A 20,889-nucleotide genomic window follows, 5' to 3' on the forward strand; every position below is an offset into this window, starting at 1 on the left:
AGGTGGACTCATGAGTAAATCCATAATTTCATTCAAATCATTCAGAATCCATTTTATTTTATAGTATGAACTTTAAAATCTTAACGCTTTTTAATGTTATTACCAACACTTGCTAACACTAAATGTATTTACAATGATTTTTGGATTTAGGAAAAACTGTGTTGTAATAATAGCCCCCCTTTTGGAAAATGTTTAGCCCCTTGGGGCGTTTAATAGGAATTTTACGGCAAATGTAGTTTCTTAAACTAAGATACATCCCAGGCAGGGTAAATTTTTGCCTAGGGTCTTGATTTTTATAACTTTTGTGCAGGACCACAAGGTGATGCTACATGCCAGGTATCTAAGCTCTAAGCATTGAAGTTCCTGAGAAAAAAAATTAATTTTCGCTTTTAATTAAAGTCTATTTGAGCTCCTGTGACCTACTTATGCATCAAACTGGAACCATTCATATAACTTTTGAAGAGGACAACCGGAGGATCGTTCCTATTGTCAAAATCCATCAAGAAGTTTAGGAGATGTTGTTTAAAGAAATTGTGATCAATGGACCACAGACATACTGCCACCTTTAAGCACAGGTGAGCTAAAAAATGTGATATGATTTTGATCCACAATAAAAGATCTTTTAAAATCAGCATGCAGTCTGACTAATCTCTTATGTTTAACTGCAATGGTTAACTTCTAGGCTTTGCAGTCCAGACACTTAGAATAGATGACTAAACAAGTTTATCCATTTTAAGTATCAAACTCAGTGGTAATTTAATTTACAATAAAATGTTGAGTGGTGCAAGTAGCATCTTAACATCTGTATAATTTCACATGACATTGTTTGTTTCAATGTATTGTAGAACAGTGTCAAACTTGAAATAGCCCATGGTTCTCATGTGTAAGAGTCAAAAGAAAGTCTATATTTCCCTGTATATTCTTATTACAAACCTATTGTATACTTCAATATTCGTATTATTGAAGTTTTCAATGTGTCAATGCTTTTACATTATCCATATAGAATAATTTGATATGTTTCACCATAAAACGGTGATTTTGAATTATCTAATTTCAGATGTTTTTCACACCTTTTCTCGCTGAGATGATTGACAATCATCCCTATTTGGCATCAACAATTTCAGTAATGAAAAGGTTAACTTACCAGAATCAGACCTGATATCAGGGAAGATGTACCAGTGAGTGCCACATAAAACTTGGGCGTCAACGTGTTAAGAAACATTGTTGCTGAAAATAGAAAGAATCACATAAAGGGGTTAACCATTATCATGCTTAATATCTTGAATGTTACATTATTCATTAATTTTTGGGAGAAATTCAACATAAATACTGACTGAAAAGCAAACAGCCCAGACCATAATCAGAATGCCAGTTGTACCAACTGATCTTGGTTTGCACCGGTCTCATGGGTAAAGATTCAGTTGCCAAAGGCATTCCATTGAAGGGTTTATAAAATAATGTTGAACACAATTTCAAAGGTCTAGCTATCTAATGTTTACTAGCAAACATACATACATCACACAATTATAAATCAAAACTGAAGTCTCACTGAGAAATTTCATGATATAATTAAAGGCCCATTATTTCCAAGAAATGCTTTTAGTTTTATTTTTCAAAAGCTTTTTTATTTTTGGTGTACCTTAATAGTTTCTGAAAAGTTACTCATTGGCAAATTACCTGAAACATTGTTTTTTTCTGTTGATTTTTTATTTTGATTTTTGGCCATTTAAGTATAGTTATAGTATTTTATCATTTTATATGAAAGTCAAAATACTACTTTGTTTAAATTTTGCTTCTTTAATTGCATAAATATAAAGCGCAAAAGAATCTTTCTTCAGGTAACAAGCATCTAACATGCTCCAAAACCATTATTTAAAAGTTAGAAAAACATTTTTGCTCTTTCAATTATACAAAGTAAAAAATATTTGTTTCATGAAGCAAAATGTGCCTATAACCCTTTACTTCAGCTGAACAAAACAATTTCTTTTTGTTCTAAATTGTCCATTATGAGTTTAAGGGATTTTTATTTTTTTTAAAAATTATATAAAATGAAGCAAAAAAATGAGCAAGATGTAAATTAAAGCCATATAGAAAAGTACATGATATTAATATTTATTAAAGATATTAAATTTTGTGTACATGTAATTCTGATTATGATGAAACATTTAATTGACATAATCAAGTAGGAGTCCATGTGAAAGTAGTCATTGAAGTATGTGGACAAAAACCTTTATTATGACAGACATTGTCTAGAAATTTCTGTGATATATTGTCTTTTCTTTAAAGGTCAGGATATATTGGTTTATACATAATTTACTGTCAATTTACAACACTAAACTGGAGACATAAACATCACTTAACTAGCCTTATAATAAATAACTGAAATTTTTCTAAAAATATATAAACATGATCAATGTATACATTACTGCTAAATCTGTTTGAATACCACAACTCAGTGAACTGTAGCCAATTAGATATTACAAATATGAGGACATTATAGCTAGAAAACTAAATCTGTGATACAAGTTCCACATTCTTTACCCCCCATCACTCACTGTTTCCCAAATCTAAATAATAAGTCACATACAATCTTTTGACTTATACATTGATACATACAAGTGGTTGTGACAGACACATCAAATGTGATAATAAAGTTGCATAAACACATAGGGGATCATGTTTTCCCCCTCATCTTATACAAACAAACATTCCAAGACCTTAACTGTATTCAGTAAAGAAACAAAAGTTCTTATTCTAACCCCCTTATATACCCGATTCAACTCATGAACACAACTCCCAAACATTTAATAAATAACCTCTCAATATTTTATCAACAAAACCCATGTAGCATTAACTAATTATTACTGATATATAAACAAAAATTGTTCATACTTACATAAAAATAAGTTCAACATTTTATTTTATTTTTTTGTGGTCACACTTCTCAAAGTTTATGTTAATCCAAAAGCATTCGACACGTGTCACTTCAAAATGTAACTATATAAATATATATATATAATAACCACACATAAATCCACAATAATGTCCACCAATGTGTGTGTGTCTTGCAGACAACAAGCAAACAACGTCAATTTTTCGTATGCACTCCCTATTCGCCAATATCGACTTATTGACCATGCAAGAAGAGTCTTTAAAATTCCCAATACGATATTCCTTTCTTTAGAACTCTATAGATTATCTGTTTTCAGAATGTCTAGCATACCAATTGTTCTTAAAACTGTTCCAAATAATTTTTTGTTACACAGAACACAAAACTTCAGTAATGTGCATTTTTTTATATTTATATACAGTCAGTTTGACAGTGTTTTTTACCAATGTATGACAAACTTTCGGAATTATTACTGAAATTGAAAGCAATTACTTTAATGCATATATCAAGACTGATTACACAGTCATAATTGTTATAATTTCCAGGAAAAATGCAACATATCCAATCATGTTAAAATACCATGTATCCAATCATGTACAATGCCATTTGTATCCAATCATGTAAAAATGCTATGTACATTTATCAAATCATGTAAAATGCCATGTTCATTTATCAAATCATGTAAAATGCCATGTTTCCAATCATAAAAATGCCATATATCCAATCATGTAAAAAATGCCATGTATCCAATCATGTAAAAAATACCATGAATCCAATCATGTAAAAAAAAATGTCATGTATCCAATCATGTAAACAATGCTATGTACATGTATCAAATCATGTAGAAAAAATGTCATGTATCCAATCATGTCAAAATGCCATGTACTGTATCCAATCATGTCAATATGCCATGTATCCAATCATAAAAATGCCATGTATCCAATCATGTAAAAATGCCATCCAATTATGTAAAAAATGCCATGTATCCAACCAAAATATCATACAGTATAATGTGATACTTGGTATTAATAATCATAATTATTTCATATATAAGCTTTGTGTATTCATCTGTATGATGAATATTACAATGGTTTGCAAAACAAAACATGTAACAGGCTGCTTGTAACATTCAATGACTAACAACAAATGTTGCCTTACATAACAGACTTACCAAGAAAAATATTTTGCCCATTTAATTTATCCTGGCATACTATACATTATTCATTTTAATGATGTAATGAAAAAACATTACAAACTTGGCTAATAGGTAATAGATAACCAAATTAAATTGTATTCTAAGTGTGGTTATAATCATAACCAAAACAATTAAAAAGAAAGAAAATTAAAATGTCACTCGTGTCATTCTCATAAGGCTAAACGTGTGAAAATTTAAGACATCCTTCAAATTGTGATGCATACCTGAGTATATGTAGTTATGTACTAAATTTGAAGGCCATTGTATACAAAAAGGACTTGCGTGACCTTGACATCTATAAAGTGCGAGTCCATGTGGGACATTTGTGCAAGCTGAGCAGCTGCAGGGGTGACTACTGTACTGGATAGTTATCTGCTAACAGTGAAAGTAATTGTGGGCAGGGGTAACCTTTTGATATACACTTTAACCAAAATAGGTATGTGAAAGAAATTCTTTTGATATTTCATTCAAACAACTGACTTACATGCACTTATAATTACATGCATAAATAATTACATTTGTATAGAAAAGTTTTTATTCCAAATTTTCTTTATCAGGTAATTAGCTGAACACCTGGGGCAAAAACTTTTATCAACATGACCAATACTAATCAATAATTGACCAGAATGACTGATAATAACTATATATATATTATAGCACTCCATCTGGCCTGGTAATAATACAGTATAGTATTTTTATATTAAAATTTCAAAAATCTTACAATGGACAGACCAAAATTCTGTGATGGACAAGTTGTCATTACATAAACCTTGCCAGGACTACCGGTTAAAAGCATAAATAGCATTATAAAGACCAGAATTGAGAATCCAAATCATAATTTGCAGAGAAAAATAAATTAAATTTAGCATGTAAATCTCCCATCTCCAATGCAATATATCAACATATATACATAATTCTTTCCAAAACTCTCAGGTGACCTAGATCCAAGACAAGCTACATCTGAGAACAATACTAGTATATTTATTAAATATCCATTAGTGTTATTATATCAAACAGCTATCATTAACTGCCTCATTCACTTATTCACTATGCTGAACAAATACTCTCCTTCAGTCCACAATAATTACATATACACATGTGAATATCACATATTTTATACTTTCACAATTACCATTTCACTACTGTACAGTTGATAAACTTCTATTAATCATACATTTGTCGCAAGAAAAATACCACAAATGATGTAAGTCCACCACAATAGAAGTAAAGAAGTAAAATCACTGTTAATTATAACCAACTTCTGTATAATTATATGTAAATGTAATCAATGAACTACCATCACTGTGTTAAATCACTAATTAACAAGAAAAAGTATATTTATGGACTGAACGTGCCTAAAATAATCATACATTATCCTCTAATGTTAACATCATTTGAGTCTATGAACACAGTATTGCCTTAAGCCATATCAAACACAAACACACAGATGTTTGTAACAGTATTATGTTGATTAAATTAGCCAACTACCATATCAAGCACCTGTCTTAATTGAACAATCGCACTTCAAAAGTTTACATTTTGTTTAAAGTAGTGAAATTTTTTCTTTAAGAAAAAGCTTGAAAAGCAGACATTTCGCTGCAAGTCCAAACTTTCAAAGAAAATGAGACTCTCACATCGTGCTTATCAACTTCAAAAATTTATATAACGGCTAAATGCTGCAAAATGTACGGAATTTTTCAACGTTAAGACGGTGAAATGCAGGCATCAATTGTTTAGCAAATATCCGAGTATCATTCATCAAACAAATAAGTGGAGAACACAGCTTCAAGTGCTTGCAGAAATAACATAAAACTTCCTAGAAAATATGCCATAAATTGGCATAATACTCCTTGTACATCTTATATCATCATGTATTTATCTTGAAACAACTGAACTACACCATTCAACATTCTGATAATCATAAAATTCCTTTCCGTAAATTTTCCAAAAAAATTTTCTATTCACTTTTCAAAACTCAACTTTTCAGAACCATTTCCCTATTAACTTCCAACTCATACAATCGTATCCATAATATTCATAAAAATTAATCTCATCTTATTTGCCATAAAAATTATTTTTTAAAGTCTATCAAATTCAAGAAAACTCTATTCCTTGAAATAACAATATAAATATTCAAGTATACATGTATGTTTAAGTTCTTTTCCTAAAAATATACATTTCAATATTATGCTTTTCCACTGTCAATTTTCAGTTATACCAAGTAAGAGTGACTAAGTCTGATATCCAAAGACATACTGCAGAATAATAAAATTACAGCAAATTAACTTTTTTCAATATGATTCTCCTAAATAGTCATGCCACTAAACTGATACAATCTCACTCTCTCACAGTTTTCATTGTTGACAAGTTTTCCAGCTAGCACACAACAGAATACATGTGACAACTGTCATCAGATGATACAAAGGAAAACACTGACACCATTATAGATTTTTACTGCTGGCCGATTCTCACACCCTTCTAGCAGCAGTACGGAAGGTTATACATTTAGACACAACAGTCTGGCTTTTATAGAGGTGATCTACTGAACATTATAATCTAACACATGACTAATCAATTAACGCACCAAACTAGCATATACAGTGTCTGCAGTCCACAATCAATCCTGATTGATGTAGTCTACCAGGGTGGTTAGCTGCCTCCATCTAGAGTAAATGTTTGTCTATGTTTACATGTAATGTTCATCACTTGTATGGTTCAGTGTCCTCACTCAATCAGATATGTTTATAATTCCAGTCATCATCACTTCATTCATTTACAGTCTAGAGGCAGCTAGCACACTGGTTCTAGACAAAACCCTAAAATCAATATATCGATCTGTAAATGTAAATTTTTTTTTAATTTTTTTTTCTCTTTTTTAATTAGGAAAATCTGTAAATTACTGCTTAATAAAACTTGTTACACATCTAATACTTGCATACTTTACATATACTGTGAAGTTAATTTATGCATAACTTTATCCATGCTGATTTAACGCTTACTATGCTAAGCAACTTAAACTAAAAGGTATAAATCTACCGTATATCTTGTGAAATATTTTTATAAAATTTATCAACAGTATAATTATATTGGTTCCATTATTATATGTGGAATCCAGGATTTCCAAAAAGGTAGTAACATAGAATGTCTCTGTTATTTAACACATATGAATAATGTACGTAAACAGAATAAAATGTTTGTTCCGTAAAAAATATTATTTTGCTATTTTAAGTACGGTTTTATCTGATTAGCAATGACTTTGTACTTGCACCACTCACTTAAAGGCAATTTATTTCCATTTTTATTTCATACAAACATTTTGGAAGTATTCTTTTTTTAAAATCCAAACAATAACTTTTGCATCAGATAATAAAGCTTTTTATTTCATGCTTTCCAGTGTTTTATTGTAATATATCAGATGATTATATTCTGATAAACCACTAGTGAAATTTATAAAATATAATTTTCACTGTAGCCGGACTATATCTGAATGCGGATGAACAGAAAATCATAACTAAATGGAATAACAGGCAGAAATAAATGCAGTCATACGTAAATTTTGCTTCTTAGGAAAAGAAAGTCAATGCCATTATAGATCATGTTAGAAATTTAACAAAATTAGAGAAATTCAACGGAACTAGATTTCAAAACTGATGATGTGACGTCATGATATAATGACGTCACAAAGGAGAATGCGCGACATTACGCGGCAAAATCAGTGAAAAATTACTTAAAATCACTGAAAAAGCATAAAATAAAAAGAAAATTTATTTGTTTAACCCATTACTTCATGAGCATTTTGTGAAAAATGGCTGTTTTCATTGAAAAGTCTCCCGTTACAAGTTCAAATTGCTATAATACTATAAAAACTGCTTCAGCACTAATCAAACTTGGCACAAATGTTGACTGGACCATTGCCCTTGCAACAACATGCTCAGGCTTAAATTTTCTGTTACCATGGCAACGAGGGGACATCTCAAAATTGCCAAAAATCACTATTTTGCGTTGATTTTTTCCATCAAAATTGATTTCAAAGTGCTGCAACTTTTCAATGGATTGAGATAGAGTTAAATGCTTTTCAGCGTTGGTTACACGTTACCTTATGATCAATCTGGGGTCATTAACAGCCTCTCACAAGTCCAAAATTTTCTTGGCGATGAGGGGGACTCCGCCCCCCTTCAAACCCCCCAAAACAGAAGGGGGCACATCCCCCTTCTGGCAACCCCCTGATGTATCTTTTGGTTGGGGGGCCGCGCCGAAAAAGAGGTCACTTATTTTAACAACATTTCTCAAACAAAAACAAGTGTTTGGGGCCTAAATAAGGCATTTTTTCATTATTTGAGACAACATAAATGGGGGGGGGTGAAAAAGGCGTTAAAAGGCGTGTATATGAAGTAATGGGTTAACATATAAGATTGAAATATATTTCATTCGTGAACACCAGCTATTATATTTTCACTCGTGGCTACGCCACTCGTGAAAAAATTGCATCTGGTGTTCACTCAGTGAAATTATATTTCAATCTTACATGCAAAGCAAACAAATATCCTCTATATAATCTACAGACCATATTAAGCCAGATGGTTATATCAGCCATTTATACTTTAACTTAATTAAGAACTCAAAGGAACTCAAAGAAGAACTATAACACTGAATGTTTAAGGCCACTAAAATGCCATTGATTATTCATTATGCTCATAAAACATATGGCTTTATATTTCATAAGGTTTTGGACACACAGGTTTAACTGTACCTGAGACAATCTGTCATACTTTATAGAATGAATTAACAAAGTTTTCATTTATGACAGAATATGTCTAGAAGCTGAAAATAAAAATAACTGGAATACTTTGAAAATTAACTAAATTGTACATATGTCACAATCTAGTTCTGTTCACTGATTAGGGGAGAGAATGTGTATGTATTCAAATAGGTCAATCAGTAGAGACGGCCAGTACATTATTAAGAGGATCACAGGTAACTGAGTCCCAGTCAGCCTGCATACAGCTGCACCTTATGACACATGTATAACATATAAACTTCATTAATTTCCGTTACAAGGTCATTTCTTTATTTCTGAGCATTTGAGTTTATGACGCACAAGTTAGTTGCCAACATCCCCCACTCACCAATCACTTCTCACATTAGTGCAGGAGATTTCAGTGGATATTTTCAGAAAACTCAGCAACCAGCAGGGTAACAAACAAATATAACACAATGGGTGTAAATTTTATATGTACAATTTAATCTAGAGATTACCACAAACAAACTTAAAAGCCATTCCTTCTTACATGTATATGTATCTTTGAATATAGACAATTATCTCAAATTTAATAAGAACTGTTCCACAAATTCAGTTAAGATCTTTTCAATTAAATCATCAACTTGTGTTATTAATCTTACATCATTCCTTTCGTTTATGTATAGACAACACAAAATTTGCTTGTACATACTTATGCATGAACATAAAAATATATGAACACCATTCTGATCAAATGTTTTCTGTTTGCAGCTGTTCATTGTACTTTACAAACTTTTAAACATTTTTATTTCTAGAAACCACTTGATAAGTTCCTGCAATGTATATTTATAAAATCAGGTATTATATTATACATGTAGTATGGTAACTTTTCAATAACATCAATATGCTGTCATATACATGTAGCAGTAAAGTTCAGATTCCGTCACAGCACTCCTTCAATTATTATCTTATTATAGTCGTCCAATTAGCTGTGTTCTTTTACAGGCTCTTGAACCCACGCTATTAATAGTGCAAGAAAAAGTAACAACCACTATTAAGGTTGAAAATTATTGTACTGAATTTTCTTTTCCAATAGTATAAACTAATGGTTTATATTATTATTATTATACAAAATTATCAAGAAAATAATGATTTGATGGTAAGCTTGAGAAAGTTGTATCTCAAATATAAATATAGACAGAGATACAATATTCTAAATTGCAAGTCAATATATGAATCGAATAATTATTCCACCTGTCTATGACAGCTGCATCCGACTGTAAGTTCAGCTAGTCAAAACCAGACTATCAGAATCTTGTAAATATTGTAAAACATCATTCTCAGAACAGGATTCTGATACCTGTGTGTTATACGCGATCTGATTGGACGTCCAGTTTGGCTCGTCCAAACAGATCGCGTATTTCGACCCAGGTATCAGACTGCAAAATGGCTACGACAATTCAAAAAATACCGTGAAACAGAAAAAATCGGAATGATAGTGATATTCGTTGGACTTGAATTAGATAAGCTGTGGCATTCTAGTTCTTTTTATTGATGTTAATGAATGATGCAGCGAAATCCCGCCGGAATGCGCCTCAGTCGCCGAAACGACGATTTCCCGTGTTCCACATTGTTTGGCAAATGAACATATAGTAGGCTTTTCACCTTTCTATAACTATAATTTTGATAGTGGAAAAAATTTTTTTTTATGTAATTTCATCGGTGGTTTTGTATTTGGTACCTTATAGTAAGCCTTAGAGTGTTGAATTATTTTTTTCAGGGTTGTAGTAGGGGTCCAGGGGTAGATAGGGGTGGGGTGTCCAAACACTGGTAACTGCCACCTGTGTAATGAACATAAACAGAAAAAAATGTTCTGAAAAAAATATTATTTTGCTACTTTAAGTACGGTTTTATCCGATTAGCAATGACTTTGTATGTGTGCCACTCGCTTTTTGAATATTCTTTTTTAAAATCCAAACAATAATTTTTGCATCAGGTAATATAGCTTTATACACTTTAAATGAATCTGTCAATCTTTCAATCTGGACAAAATCTAGTCCTCATTTTTAGGGAAATTTTCAAACCATCTACAGACCATATTCAGCCAGATGGTAATATCAGCCATTTATACTTTAACTTAATTAAGAACTCAAAGAACAACTAAATTAAGAACTCAAAGAAGAACTATAACACTGAATGCTTAAGGCCACTAAAATGTCATGGAGTCATTGATTATTCATTATGCTCATAAAACATATGGCTTTATATTTCATAAGGTTTTGGACACACAGGTTTAACTGTACCTGAGACACTCTGTCATACTTAATAGAATGAATTAACAAAGTTTTCATTATGACAGAATATGTCTAGAAGCTGAAAATAAAATAATTGGAATACTTTGAAAATTAACTAAATTGTACATATGTCACAATCTAGTTCTGTTCACTGATTAGGGGAGAGAATGTGTATGTATTCAAATAGGTCAATCAGTAGAGACGGCCAGTACATTATTAAGAGGATCACAGGTAACTGGGTCCCGGTCAGCCTGCATACAGCTGCACCTTATGACACATGTATAACATATAAACTTCATTAATTTCCGTTACAAGGTCATTTCTTTATTTCTGAGCATTTGAGTTTATGACGCACAAGTTAGTTGCCAACATCCCCCACTCACCAATCACTTCTCACATCAGTGCAGGAGATTTCAGTGGATATTTTCAGAAAACTCAGCAACCAGCAGGGTAACAAACAAATATAACACAATGGGTGTAAATTTTATATGTACAATTTAATCTAGAGATTACCACAAACAAACTTAAAAGCCATTCCTTCTTACATGTATATGTATCTTTGAATATAGACAATTATCTCAAATTTAATAAGAACTGTTCCACAAATTCAGTTAAGATCTTTTCAATTAAATCATGAACTTGTGTTATTAATCTTACATCATTCCTTTCGTTAATGACTATAGACAACACAAAATTTGCTTGTACATACTTATGCATGAACATAAAAACATATGAAGAAATTTTTGCAATCACCATTCTGATCAAATGTTTTCTATTTGCAGCTGTTCATTGTACTTTACAAACTTTTAAACATTTTTATTTCTAGAAACCACTTGATTAAGTTCTTGCAATGTATATATAAAATCAGGTATCATATTATACATGTAGTAGCTTTTCAATAACATCAATACACTGTCATATACATGTAGCAGTAAAGTTCAGATTCCGTCACAGCACTCCTTCAATTATTATCATCTTATTATAGTCGTCCAATTAGCTGTGTTCTTTTACAGGCTCTTGAACCCACACTATTAATAGTGCAAGAAAAAGTAACAACCACTATTAAGGTTGAAAATTATTGTACAAGGTTTTACTATTGAATGTTTCTCTTCCCATAAACTAATGGTTTATATATAAAATTATCAAGAAAATATTAATTTGACAGTGAGCACCAGAGAGTTGTATCTCAAATATAAATACAGAAAGAGATACAATATTCTATTTCAAGTGAATAAATCGAATAATTATTCCACCTGTCTATGACAGCTGCATCCAACAATAAGTTCAGCTAGTCAAAACCAGACTATCAGAATCTTGTAAATATTGTAAAACATCATTCTCAGATCTTGTGATTCGCCATCAAAACATTAAATGAGCCGCGCCATGACAAAACCAACATAGTGCATTTACGACCAGCCTGGATCGCATCCTCGCAGTCTGATCAGGATCCATGCTATCAGTTTCTTTACTTGTAATAGGGTTGGTATGCAAGGATTCTGATCAGACTGCTCGGATGCGCAGGCTGGTCTGGATCCATGCTGGTCGCAAACGCACTATGTTGGTTTTGTTGTGACGCAGCTCATTTAATTGTTCATCATGAGTAGAATACATTTTAGTATTTTGATGCTGATCTTACAGTCCAGTGTGTAGGAAAATATAATCAATGAATTTTGGTCCTTATAAATTTCAATAGCCAGACAAACATTTTAAGTGCATAGTATTGCACAATTGAGTGATAAGTAATAGATATACCATTGCTGCGTCTCGTGAGGTTAAGGCATAAGAAAGGTCACGTGATTATGGTATAATTTAAGCAAACCCAGAAATCGTCAACGCACCAATGGTGTATCTGTTTTAACCTATAGCTCCGCCCAGAAACACTTACTCCTTCGATCTTCAAAACTGAAAATTATACCATAGTCTGGGTATGGTATAATTTACGGTTATTGGAAATTATACTTGGAAGAATTTTACATAAGAAGCGCTGAAGAGCTATAGGTTAATTTGATTTATAACAGTATATATCACCAATTTTATCAACCTTTTGGGCTTGAACTCACACTACACATCTATGTGACAGTATGTCACTTCAGTGTTGTTATATGTTTCTAGTCCTTTGTCATCAATGATTCCAATGCGTGAATACCACATAAGCCGGTACCAGGAGATATGGAGAGATGTATACATTATCTCTCTGACATTAACAGATTCAATTAAACCAAATATGCAATTTTCAAATAAAAACTCTTTTTTCCCCTTTGCCTCTGAGGGATCACCCCTTTTGAGAGCACTAAAATAATTAAATTCACCAGTCATATCATTAAATCAAACACTAGTTCATAAATACAAATAACATATGACAAAACTAGCAAATTTATTATCAAATGTTATGATTCAGTGTCTTGAAAACATTCAACTACAAAACAAAACAAGCAGCCCAGGAAAAATCAGTAAAGTACAGAGCCTCCTTAAAGAAACCACAAATGTTTGTATACTTTTAAATTCTGTATAAAGCATCATAAAATTTATTATGTAACAGAAGGTGTTAGACTCTGAGCCTAGAGTCATGGTAACACTCTCAGCTTCTCTGTTACATGAACAACACAGAATGTAGGCTTTACTATCAATATCCTTCAGGGGAAAACATAATCATTTATTTGTTTTTAATGGTGTATTGAAACTGTGCACTTGAAACAAGAGAAGGTAATGGAAATTACTATAGATGATTTTGTTCATATGCAGCAAAAAAAAGTATGAAAATAAAGTCTTAAAGCTTCCAAAATGTCTGTATTGGACTTCTTTTCAGACCTTAAAATGTATAACCAACGAGCATTCATTATTTTGCTGAATTTGCACCATGTGATCTCTAAATATAAATCATAATTGAACTCATAAAAGAAATCAATATTGGATTCAATCTTATCAATTTAGCCTCATTTTCATTTTCAGAGTCCAAAAAATCAATATCAAATCTTTATATTACTAGACATAAAAATGTCCAAAAATTATTTATGTAAAATAAAGAGACTGCTATACATTGTACATTGTTGAATACAATATTAATTCTTTTGGACTTAAAGTGCCTTATCCAATAAATGTTTGACAGCTTGACATGATTGTTTTCAGTCTTCGTCAAAAAACGTAGTGGCCAAGTGGTTACGGTCATCCAATTCCATGAATCACTGGGTTTGAATCTTGCCAAGGTTACATTTTTCAAGCTAGCTAGTGATACTCAGGTGAAAGAATGCACAGAGGGGCACCTGAGAGACCTGAGGTCTTTCTCAACCAATAAAGCTGGTAAGTTCAATGTAAACCCACCGAAAAAAGTATTTTATAACCTTTCCCATACCAATAGTGTTCTGTTCAGTTCAGACAAAAATGATGTGTTAAATAAACTGATGCCAGGCTCTTATAATATTGACATCAAACACCTGTCATTTGTCCACTTGCCCACCAATTTCCAATACAACTAAACTCAGTGTAATTAAACAGGTGCTACATTAGTCATGAAACATGACATTAGAATTCTCACAAAAATAACATACAATATGATGACAATTTGTCACCTCTGCAGAGATTGTTTATAATACCTGTTTTATAAATCATTTACATATAAATAGTAATAATGACATTTTAACAGTCTCAAACTGACAACATATACAAATATAGGCATACATTAGAACTCATAGATGTAAATTCTCAACATGTATTTTTGGGGTGTTTAATAGTATTTTCTAAATTTATGGTACCAAAAAAAAAATACTTTTTAAAATTTTACATGGGCATGTACTTTTGAGAAAACGATAAGTCCTCCTTCAAAATATGTGTTTGATTAACAAGTATAGCAGAGAAGGTTTGCCAAGAGGTTTAGCTGCCGCTCAAGCAGGGGATTGTGGGTTCAAGCCCAACTTGGGTTAAAACTTATGTCCATGTGACTTAACACAATACCAGTATAAGTAAGTTCCAGGATGTAGTATCAAGAATGACTTAAATAAGCTACAAGCCTTTTGTTCCCATTATCAATCTTGAATCTCCCCCTTATGTGGCTGAGGTGTTGCCTCAAAGCATTGAGGCATCAGCAATGCAGCCACCATTTATCCCTAAGTAATCATAATAGGCGACTAAATGAGTTTGAATTACTGAATCTATGCATCTCTTAGCTCCAGCATGTGAGGTAGTTTTGACCCAAGGTGTTGCTTTAAGTCTGTAACACCCAAGGTTTGCCTTGATTATCTTTACTGTTTCAGCACCATATGACCTAAATTATGTTGGTGCACCGTAAAACCAAACAAAACAAAATCTTAAAATCAATATGAATAATGTTTATTTTACTTAAACAGGACACATTTCTTACTGAGTTAATCAAAGATGACAAATGCAGAGAATTTTCCTATGCTTGTGTTATCATACATAATTACCTCGACAAAATCAACAACATGAATTTCTTCAAATCTGAGTTGATGTAATCATGTACATGTAGATTTCTACATTGTAACGGTTAGTTCACTACATCATTTCATACTGACTACATAATTATACAATGCTACTGAATTAAATCATCTTGATTAAATTGACTGGCATCCAGAATTTCTGAAATAGTTGCATTCTTCAAGTAAGGGAGTTAATCGAAGACTTAAAGATCTAAAATTGCTATATATGGAAATTTGATAATCTCCCTTTTCTAATAAAATCTTTAATAGTTTTTAATCTGAACAAAAAGCAAACATATAAGCAAGAAATAAGGTTAAAGATTTATAACTATAGATTCTAAATTTGATAATCCTTATACATGTTCTGATGAAATAAGTAAAATGTACCCAACTTTTAATTCTGATAATAAACAAACATACATGAAGTAAATCAAATAATGAATCATATGAAGGTACATAAAGTATATAGTATAACTAGGCATGGAGCAAAGACACATTGACAAAATTAGCAACATATAGTTAAGGTATAAATGCTATTAAGGTACATGTAACTAGAATCAGCAGCACAAAAATCAATTTATTTGATCTAGACTTGTTATAACAACTTCCATACATGTACAAGATTTAAATTGCAAGTTTATCTAGTGTAGTTGAGCTATTTAATGACCTTGTAAAAGCCTTTATTGCTAGCAGCATGCTTTCAGACTCATTCTTATTTTCATAAATTTTATAAGAAAAATATTGTGAAGTGAACAAAGAAAGTAAACAACACATTGCAATCTGCATTTACATGTACATGTACAAAAAAATTTTAGTCAATACATGCAAATTACCAAAAAGAGGTAGAAATATTAACAAGAGCACTGCTAGGCGGAGCATTATATGCCCGAAAGTGTTTTTTTTAGTAAGGATGAAGCATTTGTAAGATATTACATAAATTAAATAAAGTATTACCTCCTTCAAATAGCAATCCTCCTATAAAGTTTGAATATTGTATCCAAATGGAACTTAAGTTATGCTCTGGAAACTGTTTTCAGTTTTGAGGTAAAAGCAACCTTGAACTTTGACCTTAAGATCCAAAAATCAATAGGGGTGTTCTACCCAATATGGACAATCATCCTATGAAGTTTGAAAATTGTGGGCCAAATAGACCTTAAGTTATGCTCCTGAAACTGTTTTCAGTTTTAAAGTAACAGTGACCTTTGACCTTGTGACCCAAAAATTAATAGTGGTCTTCTACACAATATGGACAATCTTCCTTTGAAGTTTGAATATTGTGGGCCAAATGGAACTTAAGTTATGCTCCTAAAACTGTTTTCAGTTTTAAAGTAAAAGTGACCTTGACCTTTGACCTTGTGACCCCAAAATCAATAGGAGTCTTCTACTTAATATGGACAACCATCCTATATAGTTTGAACACTGTGGGCCACATGGAACTTAATTTATGCTTCGGAAACTGTTTTCAGTTTAAAGGTCATAGTGACCTTGACCTTTGACCTTGTGACCCCAAAATCGATAGGGGTCTTCTACCCAATATGGATAATCATCCTATGAAATTTGAATATTGTGGGCCAAATGGAACTTAAGCTATGCTCCGGAAATCAAATTGCTAACGGACTGACGGATAGATAGACAGACAGACTGACGGTCAGACGCCAGGGGAATAACATTATATGCCCAAAATTCTTTCGGGCATATAAAAAAGAAATTTTACTGTCACTGTGTTACTCACACAGTAGAATTATGGTAGCAACTATAAAATCAGTCACACTCACATAACATAATAATTAACTGAATCTGGAATCTTTGTACCTGTATTAAAATCTTAGTAAATTTTTTCACAAGTTGGATTTTCTTGAAATATTTAGACTCATCTGGAGGCATGCAGCTTTATGATAGATTACAGAAATTACATGAGATTTTTCTTGTAAATACCAAAGTTCACTTTGCTTTGGATTTTTCGTTTTTATTTGTTTGGGTCGTCAGAGCCAACAAATAATAAATGGTAACATAATTTCAGACCCTGATGCTGTTAATTGCAAATGCAGAAAGTAGTCTGCTTTTTTGAAGCGGTTACTTCCCTTTATGTGTACACTAACGCCGAAAAATTCAGGGGAGATCACTGTGCAAAGATTGTCAAATGACAGGCAAAATAGTTCCCGAATGGTCGAAGATTTCTAATATTGTTTTATTCTTTATAGATATACATGCTTTTAGTAAGCTCCATGATTATTTACATCTGTGTTAAACAACAGGTTTAGCGTCGAAATAATAAGAATTTAGAATAATATGGTTTTCTTCAGGCAATTTACAAATAACTTCACTGTGGCCGAGGGGTTTGCACGCTCCCTTAAGAATCAAGAGGTAATGAGTTCAAATCCCAGTCAATGCAACTATTTTTTTTTAAATTGTTTAAGTCAAATAAACATGGAATTGAATATCAGTGTTGCAATTAGTATTTTAGCAAATTTACTACAGTTAAAACACTGGAAAGCATTGGTTGCACTATACAAAAACAAATTAGTTCATAAAACGACCGTGAACACGCTAACAGTCTTATTTCCGGTAAAAGTATTTTTGCAAAAATTTGTATATGGATTGATGGAAATCGGTATGGTGTTCCTAAGGTCAATTTAAACAGTTCTTGCATTTAGCACTATCAAAGTACTTCAAAATCCCACACTGCCAGTTGGACATAATACCATGTTACAGGAAACCAGAAAATCTAATCCCTGGCATACCTTGATACATAATAGTGCAGGTAACCTGCTTGTACTGATTCCCAGTGTGCTCTAAAACTAAAGTAACCAAAATAACCTCCAATAAAGAGCAGGCAAACTTATTAGCCATAATTCTGGCAAAAGTTTTCAAAACCATCACATTTGAAGATACTCACACTACCATAATGATCGCTTTACATGCCAGCCCAAAAAAAACAAAGTTACCTCCAATAAAGAGCAGGCAAACTTATTAGCCATAATTCTGACAAAGGTTTTCAAAATCATCACATTTGAAGATTAACTCCCACTACTGTAATGATCGCTTTACATGCCAGCCAAAAAGAAACTAAAGTAACCTCTAATAAAGAGCATGCAAACTTATTATCCATAAAACTTAATATGCATAATATTAATGTTTTTTCGGCAAAAGTTTTCAAAACCATCACATTTAAAGACACTTGCAGTGTTGCATCTAGAATTTCAAACCATGGGGAATTGTTCCCACTTAAATCAATAAATGACAAATGTGCGGGATCTTTTTAAGATCTATGAAGTTTGACATACTGAAAAGAATTTTTTTATTTTATGTTGAGCAATTGTCTGCTTATGGGTAATAGAAAAAATTAAAGTTATAACAAATACTAGACTACTAGTATACTATAGTGTGCAGATCAAACTGTCAATACACATGTTAGCTGACTTGGCACTGCTACACGTGATTTAGTACATTCTTTAGTCATTACTGCGGAAAAAAACAAACATGGCAGAAGCGTACAAGATACGATGAAAATTAACAGAATTAAGTTGAAAGGACAATCCGGTGCAAGACTTGGCTCACACCGACTTCAATAAACAATTGGCCTAGATCAGTAGATGAAACACTGTATTTGCCGACTGTTATTTTTGCTGCTTTTCAGAAACACTATTTACTATTAACACTATTATTAACATTGAAAAGAACTAAAGTATTGATGATAATCATAAAAAAAGTAACTTTTTGAATTAAACATGTTAAAAACACAAACTCTGATTTCAGATTTCAAAAAGTGGCAAGCAAGATATTCAGAAACACCCGGAACACTTAGATGATAGTTTTAACACCATCTATTCATTCATTACAGGGCCTTTTTACCTTCTATAACAGGGACCGGTATACTATAGGGCTGCTACCCCAAAGAAAATTTCTTTAAAATCATGCCAAACATTGAATTTACATCAAATTTATTCTTCCCCTTTTGCAAATATACCATGTAAAATTGCAAAATTAACGGCTGGGCTGTTTCCCCAACCTGCCAAAAAAAGCCCTGCATTATTTAATTAACAATATAAAATACCTGCATAATTTTACTTATTACCTAGACGTCCAGGAAAGTTCTGATTATAATAGCGAGCTTGACGAGCTTCCCTGATGGACTTGCTCGCAAAGCGAACTTTACCGTGTGAGTACCTACTAAGTGAAAAATTTCGTCTAAAGTACCGATTTGGACACATCGCAACTTTTCGAATTACAAGATAACGATAATATCTCAGAATCAAGCTTTGGCACATCAATATATTTTGACCTCTTCTTGTCCTAGGTAGCACCTAAGTTCATGACGTTGAAAATAAAACCACAAATGAATGTGAATAAAATCATGCAATAAATAGTGAGCTTGACGAGCTGGTCTGAAGGGCCTGCTCGCAAAGCGAGCTTTACGGTGATGCGAGTACCTGCTAACTCATGGTTTTGAAAACTTTTGTCCCAAGTACCGAATTAGACACATCGCAACTTTTCGAATTTCAATTAAACGATAAAAGCCGATGTACTCTGATTGAAAACGGAAGCGTGGACTGGTGTCCTGCACACTTATAAAGGAACCATAATAGAAAGGGGGAACCAGAAAATGGAAGCAGTGTATAAAATACCGACTGACAAATTTAAAAACGAAAATGTAAAATAAAAAGGAACGATTATTTTAAACTTTCTTATGGTAAAAGAAGATCGAGCTCGCTTCGAGGCTTTGATTCACTGAGGCTTTGCCTTTTTCATATTATTGAAAATGAAATCATTAGACCTCTCCTTGTCCTAGGTAGCACCTAAGTTCATGACGTTGAAAATAAAACCACAAATGAATGTGAATTCAAATCATGCAATTAATAAAATCGAAATAAAAACCTAAATTACAAATGAAAATTTCAACGTAGGCGATACAGACAGTGACAAATTACTTTAAGTTTTAGCTAAAATGCATACCATAAGACATGTTTTCACTGAGCTTCAATGGTCCTCTAAGAATGTAGATTACAAAGACGACAAGCATAAACCAAACTGCCCATAAATAAGTCCAGGACCATTGAATCCATCCCTTGATTTGTCCACAAAATCTTGACAGGAAACCGGCCATTACGGTTATCCGAAAAATAATTACCTTGTAATAATCACTTTACAGTTTAGGTTCTATATGACTAAAAGTTTTGGTATTAGTATGCTATTGATTTTCAAAGAATTTCAATTCAAATGCCTCATTTTGTTTAATAAACATTGATTAAATGATAGATGAATGCATATTGTTTCACAATGGAAAGTCCCTGATAAAGGTTAATAAAAGTTAATTCTTTATTGTGTTTTCCGTGGAAACCAGG

General features: G+C 32.2%; 1 protein-coding gene across 1 annotated transcript; it reads right to left on the reverse strand.

The window, feature by feature from the left end:
* Positions 1–1,144: 1,144 nt before the first annotated feature.
* LOC132755311 (suppressor of tumorigenicity 7 protein-like) lies at positions 1,145–20,676 on the reverse strand (the record flags this gene model as incomplete). The annotated part of the gene is given in 2 exon segments (XM_060746166.1): positions 1,145–1,227; positions 20,501–20,676. Coding segments are annotated over 2 exon segments (234 nt in total), but the record flags the coding sequence as incomplete, so codon positions are not given.
* Between the last annotated feature and the right edge of the window lie 213 nt (positions 20,677–20,889).

Source organism: Ruditapes philippinarum, unplaced genomic scaffold (assembly GCF_026571515.1).
Source record: "Ruditapes philippinarum isolate M1 unplaced genomic scaffold, ASM2657151v2 ctg10962_1_1_1_1, whole genome shotgun sequence".
NCBI lineage: Eukaryota > Metazoa > Mollusca > Bivalvia > Venerida > Veneridae > Ruditapes > Ruditapes philippinarum.